The following is a 10,424-nucleotide window of genomic DNA, read 5'->3' on the forward strand; positions in this document are numbered from 1 at the left end:
GATAACAAATGAAAGTGAATACTGATGATATCAGTAAGTAGATGACTTATGGTCTAGATTAAATGATGATGGATTGGGCTAAATGGTGAAGGATCGGATCTCTTCCTTCCTCGTCTCGTTGCAAAATGCCCTTTTGACACTCATGAGTGCCCTTACCAAATGCCGTCCAACGTTCAATTCAATAAAAACTTGAGAGAGAAAACAATGGATATTAGGAGATTAGCATTTACTCTGTTTGTATAAAAGAAAACAAAAAAATCCAATTTCTCTGTAGATGAGTGATCCAACTTGGGCCATGAAGTGAAGTTTAATGGATTCTTGGAAGTTTCCATTAATGTCATCTAGTGAGGAAGCTTCTTCCCCTTTGGTTTTTTCTCTTTCATTTCCAATACATAAATTTTCTTGCCAGCCAAACAAAGAAACATAAAGAGTAAAAATTTTGAACTTCCATTTAAGTTAGAAATAGAATGAGCAAGAGTCCAGGTATCTATCATGACATCGGCAAAAAAGCTAGAGGTAATATCATCTTTTGTTCTTCCCTTTGTTTTTTAGTACGGACCCGTTTGGTTGCTAAGAAAATAGAGGGGAATGAAAGGGAACAAAACATTTGATTTTGTTTTCAGTCTAATGACTTTCTTAGCAATCAAATGGAAGTGTTTTCTACTATGCACTTCTTAGCAACCTAATGGAAGTAGAGGACAAAAACTTCACCAGGCTTTTGTTTTCTTTATTTTTGTTTTCGTGTTTTCGAAAACACGCATCATTTTCATATATATTTTTTATTATTGTGGGAAAACAGTTTTCAAAAATTCGAAAACAATGAGCTGTTTTTAGAAAATTTTCAAATGCTTAAAAGTGGGATGTTTTTAGAAAATTTTCTTGAAAACTCCAAACAAATTCTCTCCCTCTCTCTCTCATTGTTTTTGTTTTTGTTTGCTTTTTTTTTTTTCAGATCTTCTCTACAAGGGTTATGCTCAACAACCACCAGTTCATTATCACTACGGATACTTTAATTGGAGTTTTGATTTGTCGTGTCGAAGTAAATCTCTTTTTAATCTTTCATTTTTGCTTTAGTTTTGTTAGAATAGTAGAGAGAGAAGAAAATATGTATTGTATTGAATGTGTTGTATTGAATAAATTGTCCTATACAATAGAAAGCCTATATATATAAGCTGGAAAAGAGTATCCTACAATACATCTAACTATGAGAAAGAGTATTTATAAGAGACCTAACTATGGCAATACCTAATATATCTAGGAAATCAATACTTAATATATATATATATAGGAATATATAATCATATATACATTAACATTCCCCTCAAACTCAAGGAGTATAAACATCTTAAGTTTGGAGAGATAAACTAAAATATGAAATAAAACTAAATAAAATAAAAGGCAAATAAATTGCAAAATCCGAACGGGAGCACAAAGGCGCTTGAAATAGATCAGAGGCCGGAACTAAAGCCAGAAGACAGTTTATGGTCATGTCGAACCATTGTAGGAACTAGCTGAAACTAATGCCAGGACAATTTAAGGTCATACCGGACCGATATAGAAACTGGCTGGAACTAATGCTGAGAAACAGTTTATGGTGGTGTTGGACCATTGTAGGAACTGGTTGGAACTAATGCCAGGACAGTTTAAAGGGGTCATGTTGGATCAATGTAGGAGCTAACCGGAATCAATGTCGGGACAGTTTACGAGGTCATGCCAGACCGTTGTAGAGACTGGATGTTGAACCAGCAAACGTGGCACACACATAACTTATGATGTAGTGTTGAACGATGATGGCAACAGATGACTGAGTGCGCTAGGAGGCGGCTTGGATAGTGTGCCAGGGGGCGAGTTTGGTGGTGCACCAGAGGAAGCGACTTGGATTGTGCGCCAGAGAGGGGTGGCTTGGGTTGTGTGCCAGAGAGTGCGGCTTGGATTGTGCGTTAAAGGAGGCGGCTAGATGGTTTGCATGGTGTATAACCATGTTCACCATGATATAGGTATAATACCTTCCTCAAACTCAAATAGGGTTGAAGATAGAAATCAATTTGAGGTTAAGATTGAGTGGAGGAAAAAAAAAATGTATTACGAGTAAAAAACAAAAAAACAAAAAAAAAAATATGATAGAAATATTTGAAGTAGGAATAAACAAGCGGATAGAGGAAGAGATCACCATGAAACGATAATGTAAAGAAAATATAGCAGCAAAATGATTTGAGGTCCGGGGGGCGGCCAAGGCAAGGTTGCTACCCGCCAGTAAGGCGAAGAACACCAAGAGCTTAATCTATTGCTCTGATGCCATATTAGAATATTAGAGAGAGAGAGAAAGAGTATCCTATAAGAAATCTAACTATGATTATACCTAATATATCTAGAAAATCAATACCTAATATACGTAGGAATATATACCATATATACATTAACAAGTTTTTTCCTCCATTGTTATTTTCATGTCTTTCCATAGAATCAAAAATGTATATTAATGTATGACCAATTGATGCTTATTGTAAACCTAGTAATATTACCCCAAAAAAACCCATGAAAATCAAAGTTAGTTTGTACTATGAACTCTTTTATAATTCTGCACACCATTGAATTGATGAGTTCAAATTATTCATGAACCTTGCTAATCTTGCAGTTAATGACATTGTGCCCGGACTCAGGACAGCTTTTAGGTTTATCATACCATATCAAAACAAGGCGAGAACATTCTGCCAATTCATTGCCCTTCTTGTTTTTGTTTTCGTATTTTGGAAATATAAACAATGAAAGGGAAAGCATAGTTTACGTAATGTTGTCATTTTGTGCAAAAGCAGTTTTCAAAATTCAAAAACAATATTTTAGAGTTCCTAAAAAATTGGGTCTGATTTCAATTTTTTTTTTTTTTGAAAACAGTTTGCCAACTAAATTTAATGTCACTTCACTCATAGTGCAATGGTGATTGTGATAATAGGTGGAATTGCAATACTTGCATGATTACGTTGGAATCACTGCAGGCGCCGGTTTGACAACAACACCCCTCCTAAATTTCTCGGGTGTTTTAGGGAGCGGTTTTTTCTCCATTGGTACCGACATCTCTTTTGATGTTGGGGCGAGGCAATTTGCCAAATACAACGCCGGTCTCAGCTTCAACACTGCCATCCTCATCACTTCCTTGACCTTGTAATCTCCTTTTCTGCATTCTGCTAAAAATTTCAAAAATAAATGCAAATCATCAAGAAAACAATATTTACTAAAAAAAACGAGAGACTAACAATTACTCGCTATTAAACGTGATCGATACACTTATGATTGAAAATAATGCAGGAATGACAAGGGTGACACGTTGAGGGCCTCATGTCACCACACGATAAGTCCTCTAACAGATACCGCCATAGCAGCAGAGCTGACTCATAAATTCTTGAGAAATGAGACTACGCTCACTTTTGGCACCCAACACGCGTTTTTTCCAATTACGTTGGTGAAAGCACGCGCGAGCAGCAATGGAAGACTAGGCGCCCTCGTTCAGCAAGAGTTGTTTCCATCGTTCTTATTGACTGTAGCCGGAGATGTGGATGTCTGGGATGTGATGAGGAGCGCAAAGCTCGGGCTGTCTTTGGCTTTTAGGCCTTAAATAGAATAAATATAGAAAAAAAAGTCCCTCCCTCAACATAGAGCTTGAAGTTGCAGCCATTTTCAGCTAGCCTTAAATATGATCAGCGTGGCGTTTAAGGGCTGCAGAAGTAAGTGTTTTCACGTATGGGAACTACCACTCTGTTCTTAAATTCTGTTTCCAACTTTTCTTAAGCATTATGATAAATACAATTAAGTTTCAAGAAGTAGAAATTAGCTTCTTATCATTTAATATGGTTGAAATGTTGATAGATCATTAGTGATTTACGAAACCTTCTATTTTTTTTTTCTTTTTTCCAAGGAATAGCATTTGATTCTTTGAACAGCTTTCTGTTTCCCAAGCATAAAGAGCATATGAAGATCTGGTTTGTTTGGTATTGTTTCTGTTTTCTAAGTTTTCAGTTTTTCTTTTTGGACTATTCACATATTGGGAAACAAAAACTATATAACGAGTTTGAAAACAGTCATCGTTTTAATTACTTCCAAACTTATGGTATGAATGAAGCCAGGCTAAATATAAATAAAAAATGATCAACAGATTCATTACCATACATAAATAACTAAACACAATAAAATTAAGGCCATTAAAAATAAAATACAAAACTTATGCTAAAGCGAGGACAAAGAGAGGCAATACTTTACATATAGAATCAGAATTATGGGATATATATACATATATACCTTTTTGTTGATTGTCTGACAGCTTATGTGAGAAATGAAGCCTGGTCTGGGAGCAATGCATGATGTGGGAAAATTTGCATTGATCGCATTCCAAACTTTCATTCCTAACCAGAAAATTATCATCCACCAACACGATGCTCCATTGAAATTTGGGGTTTGGATTATACTAGTTTGAGAAAACTTATATAATCTTCAGAGGAAATTCAGATTTGAACAATGCCTAAAGGCCTCTCTGCCCTGTTATGTATATATTACTTGGAGCTAGGGAGATTTCATTGCTCATTCAAGTTTCCAACTTTGTGCGAATGTTACAGTTGTCACATCTCATTGATGAAAAATAAGAAAACAATGGCCAATCACATTAGATCGCTAGCTCAAAAGAGGATGGATGGAATAGACCTTATATCTTCTACTAGGACTGTAAAACGAACAAAGTCATTCATTTTCAGCTAGTTAAAATTTGTTCAAGCACGGTTCATTAATTTTCTGAGTTTGGCTCAATAAAATTCTACACATCAGAGAAAAAAAATCAAACTGCTCAAACTCATGAGCTTGTGATTGATTAAAGGCTGATTTAGATCTTTTCGAAAGGAAAAGAAACAAAGTTTGAATGACCTACTACTGAGTTTGATTCAGCTCTTTCATAACTTTATCTCCCACCTAGCCAACCAAAATGGATCAATTTGTCTCCACCCATTTCATAACTACTGTTATTATTGGTATGAGAGTATCATGTCAGCGTGTTAAGTTGGTTAGTTTTGTATGGAATTAAAAAGCAAAAGGAGTCACTCCTCTATCATGTTTCATCCAAAATTGCTACATTCCAAGGTGTGAAAATCCAAATATGGAAATCACCTCCGGGGCTCAAATGTCAAGTCATTGTAACGAGGGATTATGATAGTTTCATCTGAATTTAAGAATACTGTTTGGGTCTGTAGGACGATTTGGCATAGTCCATTTCTAATATCAACTGTCCATTTTATATAAAGTCTTCCATGTATATCATCTCTAGAGAGAAAAAAAAAAGAAAAAAGAAAAAGAAAAAAAAAGATAGATATAAAAAATAATAAAAATTATAATATTTTTATTTTATCACATTTCCTGTTTTAAAAAAATAGACGGCTAAGTATTTTTTTAAAAACAGCTCTCCCTCTATATGGCAAAATTTGCACCACCTTGTTGCCAAAACGGTGAAACTTGTGGTTCATAAGTTTGCTATGTAGATCACTGTTATAAAAATAAATAAAAAAAAAAAAATTTTGATCATTTAAAATAGAAAAATTTACCTATAAATCTCATCTTGAATAATGGTGATTCGTTTAGTTTCAAGAAATTTTTTATAAATCAATTAATTCCATTGATTTTGGAAATGTAGATTTAATATATTATTTTGAAATTGAGTTTACGGTTAAATCCTTATTTCTATTATGTTCCCTTCTCTTTTTCTTTTTTTCCTCTTTTATTTTTTTTCTTGTGCTAGCAAAGTAAGATACACAACTTATGGGAATCAAATTTAGGATGAGTTTTTATATGGAAATCTTTTTTATTTAGAACGACTTGAAATATGAGATTTTTCAAACATTTCAAAAAGAGTAAAAAAATTGACTTGAAATATGAGATTCTTTAAACATTTCAAAAGGATATGTGATTCTTCAAACATTTCAAAAGGAGTACAAAACTCCTTAATAAGTTTTGGACAAATGTATAATTTTAAACTGTAACATTCTAATATAACACTCAAACGTAACACTTCAATGAAACACCCAAAAAAAAGTACTTAGTATATTTTTCTCAGACATAACACTTTAATGTAACACAAAAAAATAAATTATTAATGTCCTTTTCATAAACGTAACACTCCAAAAAAATGTGAGATTCTTCAAACCATTTCAAAAGAAGTACAAAAATTCCTTAGTAAGCTTTGGACAAATATATAATTTCACACTATGATTGTTACGTTTAAGAAAAGTATATTAATGAGGTTTTTTTAGTATTTTTGTATGTATTACATTGGAGTGTTACGTTTGGAATTATATTGATTGGAGTGTTACACTTGGAAAAAGTACACTAAAGAAAAAAAATTGTGTTACATTGGAGTGTTATGTTTGGAAAAAAAGTACATTAAAGAGTTTTTCTGGAGTGTTACGTTGTTACGTTTAGAAAAAGTATATTAAGAAATTTTTTAATGTATTACATTGGAGTGTTACGTTATTAGAGTTTTACATTGGAGTGTTACATTCTTATTCGTAATGTGAGATTTATTTTAGAATGAGAGAAAATCCAAAACTTCTATAGTGTGAATTGCCCAAATGTGTAATTTCACATTTGGAGAAACTTACTTTTATCCCTCAAAAATTAAATCCAAACTTGTTAGTGACTACTATTTTGTTTAATTTTTACTTTAATGAGACCTTTGTGTTCATAAAAAAAAATATTAAATAATTCATAATATCATATTTTAAAATTTATTAGTATTTTACCCAATTTTTATTATTTTTTTGGTTTCCTTCTAAAAAGCTTGCTTATTGCCAAACAAGTCATACACTTAAATAAAATTAAATTGTCTTAAATCAGGAAAAGAAGGTGAAAAAATATTTTTTAAAAAAAGGTCTAAAACTTATTGGGCCCTTAACGTTGATGCATTCATTTGCTGATAGAGATTTTGATTATTGCTGTTTTATAGATTTTGTTAACTCTTTTCTTTGTTTTCTTAATTTTCTTTGTCATGAAACTCATGAATTGAGTTTTTCTTTGAAAAATTTACTCATAAATCTTATAGGAGGGAATATTAATCTATTTAATTTTAAGAATTTTCTTATGAATCAATTAGCCTTTTTTGTTTTAAGAAATTGTATTTATTTAATTTGATACCATTTGAGTTTAAGTGAATGCTCTTTCGTGATTTATTTTTCTAATTTTTTGATTCATTTTTAAGATGAGAGTAGAAAGATAAGGTGTGGAAGATTCTTTTTGGATGGATTGGTAGCTGAAGTGTTAGTTGTCGAGCGTGAAAATTTACGTTTTTGTTACGTTGAAGTGTTATATTAAAGTGCTACGCTTAGAAAAAGTACACTAAGGAGTTTTTGTGTGTTATATTGATTAGAGTATTACGTTTGGGAGAAATACACTGATGAGCTATTTTAGAATGTTACGTTTAAGAAAAGTATAAGGAGTTTTTTAGTATATTACATTAGCGTGTTACGTTTAAGTTATTAAAAGTACACAGAAGTATTTTTGGAATGTTACTTTATTACGTTTAGAGTGTTACGTTTGAGTGGGCCCCAAACGTTTTTTGGGGTAGGTTCGAAGAGGTGACGTGTTCCTTACCATATGGTAAGTCGCACGGTGAAGGCAGTTCATCAAAACCATTTATGAGTGAATGGGAAGTTAATGTCGTTTTCGGGTTCATGAAATGGACAATTAAAAAAGTAAATGTGGGTTTCCTTAAAATGGGTTGTCCCACATTGAAACTTGAGGAGAACTTATGTATGTATATAAGCTCTATATTGCAACACTTGGGTTGGGCCCCAAAGGACACCCCAAGTTTGTAGAAGGGAAGAGTTATGGACAAAATGAACCTTAGCCCAAACCACCACATGCGACCGCTGTCGTTTGTCCAACGGGACACGAGTGTGGGTTAGGTCTTTTTTAATGAAAAAATTTTGTGCCAAAAATTGAATTAATTTTCTGTCCATTTTTTAAAAATTTTGTGCCAAAAATTGAATTAATTTTTTGTCCATTTTTATCTCCTGGTTAACTGCTCATAGCTGCTAAATTTACACAGATCAATTTGTCCAGCAGATCCATTGAATTTTGGACTGCATCTGTTCATTCAAAATTTGCACCTGTTCAGGCAGATTATTTTGCCTATAAATACCAACATTGTTCCAGCAGTTTGATGATCCAAAAAATAATCTAAAAGTTTCACTTTGTTGTCCAGTTTTGCTCTTTGCATAAATACTCTTCATATTAGTTTTTTTTTGGAAAAATAAAGAGAGTATAGAACACAAGGTTTTGTTCGTTGAACAAATTGTTTAGAGTGCTACTACTGTGTGAGTGATTTTCCGACCACACTGCCCGCCTAGTAATCAGCTGGAGAGTACCGGCAGAATAGATGGCTTCAGCAAACCTGTAACAGAAAGAATAAGGCTCCGGCGGTGGCTCTTCCACCCGGGGGCACTCCGACGATCAAGTCAGTATATCTCTCAAAGATAATCAAGTGCTAAAATCACAAGCTTGAGTATAAAACTGCTTACCTTAGACCCACGGGGGTGCCTCTCTTTTATAGTTTACTCAATCCAAGTCCTACTAGAAGCCTCACTTCTATGGACTCCAATTTAGTACTTACTTTGGATTCCTCAAGAGATAAAGATAAACTCCCTAAGAGTTTTATTCTTATCTTAGCAAAGTCTTCTTTTTTATCTAGGACTCTTGTCCCTTATCCGCTTACCTCGGACTCCGATATCTTCAGAGATAACCTCGGCATTGCCGAGATAACCTCGGCGTCACAACCAGGACACGTGGCACCTCGGCTGACACGTCGGCGTCACCTTGCCACGTGTTGGTACTCAGAAAATATATCCCCATAACTGCCCCCTAGGTTCTATTACCTCGGTATCCTGAGGTGATGGAACCTATATCAATATTTCTTTCTGTATATTGGCTTAAAAACTGTTTAGCGAGATCATTCACTTCAGGCCGACGTGTTCTCTTCGGAGAACAAGAACCCAAACAAATTCCCTCATGCGCATGAGCTGTCATGCATTTCTTCTCAACCGTTCCCCTCACGTGTTCTATCTTCATTGGCCCGTGTCTGTGACGCGCCTGAAAGCTGTATTTCACCTATCTGCGCCGTCTGACGTGTGCGTTGCTCCAGGCATAATAAATGCCCTGCTTTTGCCGCCGTTTCAAGTTTTTTACAAAACTTTTCCCCCTTTCTTTTCGTTTCTTTACTTTTGTTTTCGATTTTTTGGCTTTCTCTCTCTCTTAAACCTTCTCAAATCCGTCATTGCTCTAGCTCCAAGTTCTGCAACCGTCTTCATTCTCCCTTTGAAGCTTTCGCCGTTCCGTCATGTCTGCAACCGTTGCCTTGCCTCGGCGACCTTTTATTCCGGCTTCATTTGTTCTGGTAAGCCTCTGTTCCTCTTATTCCAAATTTCTTCTATGTGCTTTCGTTTACTTGCTGCCATTATTGCTTTGTTTCAAACCTTTGATTTTGCTGATCTGTTCGTCTGGACGCGTTTGTTCCATGATTTCACTCATGTCTTGAACGCTTGTACTGTTTCAATACTTTTTTGCCTTTGTTCTTGAGCCTGTTTTTCTTGTTTTTTATGCTTCTGAGAACCATACCTCTGTTCTTGATTCTGAAACGTCATTCTTTGTTTCTTGTTTCCTGTGTTGTTTTCCAGATCTCTGCCTTTAATTCTTGCTTTCAATCTTTGCCTTCATAGATTTAGGTTTGGGCTTTGTTTATAGAACCTTCAATCTTTAGGGAAAACTGAAACAATCCTTACCAGTATATACCTAGGGTTTCGCCGAGGTCCCGATAAACCCTTAAAAGCACCCTCTTTCTGAAATCTAGCCTTCTGTCTTTAGGCCGGCGTTGTGGGTATGTGGAGACATAGGGTTGATACCCCGACCAAACTTGAGTACTTTAGGCAGGAGTTCTCCGTCCCTGCCGACGTCCACCTGAAACTGGCTGGGGATGGTGACTCCATCATGCCTACCGAAAACACCATGCCTCTCTCTATTGTAGCCTTTACTGAGTGTGGACTTCGGCTTCCACTTAACATTCTTTTTCGCGAGATTCTGCATTATTATAAATTGAACCCTATGCAACTTGCCCTAAACTCTTATCAAGTGATTTTTGGTATCATCGCCTTAGCCAGACAAGAAAACATTAGAATCACCCTAGCCGACATACAGTATTGTTATACCATGTGCCCCTTTAGCCTGAAGGAAAAAGGTTACGTCTACTACCTCAAACCGAGGTCCACTGAATTCAAAATCGTAGCCGACCTCCCAGATTCCAACAAGGGGGCTAGAGATGACTACTTCATTGTCTCTGGAAATTGGAAATTTGCCCTAGACGAAGATGTCCATCTATACCCCCTTCCTCGAACGGTTAAAGAGGG

At 35.1% G+C, this 10,424-nt stretch overlaps 1 protein-coding gene across 3 annotated transcripts; it reads left to right on the plus strand.

Moving 5' to 3' along the window:
* The first annotated feature begins 213 nt into the window (after nt 1-213).
* On the plus strand, nt 214-3,986 carry LOC114256335 (mitochondrial outer membrane protein porin of 36 kDa). 3 transcript variants are annotated; one of them, XM_028195962.2, is made up of 5 exons: nt 214-516; nt 953-1,039; nt 2,636-2,697; nt 2,951-3,159; nt 3,304-3,986. In XM_028195962.2, the coding sequence occupies exons 1-5, from the start codon at nt 468-470 to the stop codon at nt 3,608-3,610; spliced, it is 714 nt and encodes a 237-aa protein (XP_028051763.2). In that variant the 5' UTR covers nt 214-467; the 3' UTR covers nt 3,611-3,986. The 3 variants fall into 3 exon arrangements, with proteins under 3 accessions (XP_028051763.2, XP_028051765.2, XP_028051764.2); XM_028195964.2 differs by lacking the exon at nt 2,636-2,697 and having other exon boundaries at nt 382-516; XM_028195963.2 differs by lacking the exon at nt 953-1,039 and having other exon boundaries at nt 417-516.
* The last annotated feature ends 6,438 nt before the right edge of the window (nt 3,987-10,424 follow it).

This window comes from Camellia sinensis, chromosome 4 (assembly GCF_055761805.1).
Source record: "Camellia sinensis isolate YWXY chromosome 4, ASM5576180v1, whole genome shotgun sequence".
NCBI classification, from domain to species: Eukaryota; Viridiplantae; Streptophyta; class Magnoliopsida; order Ericales; family Theaceae; genus Camellia; species Camellia sinensis.

Coding starts and splice junctions, on each gene's coding strand:
- LOC114256335 (XM_028195962.2), top strand. CDS start 468: ATGAGCAAGAGTCCAGGTATCTATCATGACATCGGCAAAAAAGCTAGA. Junction 517..952: donor CATCGGCAAAAAAGCTAGAG/GTAATATCATCT, acceptor TTTTTTTTTCAG/ATCTTCTCTACAAGGGTTAT. Junction 2,698..2,950: donor TCATACCATATCAAAACAAG/GCGAGAACATTC, acceptor TTGTGATAATAG/GTGGAATTGCAATACTTGCA.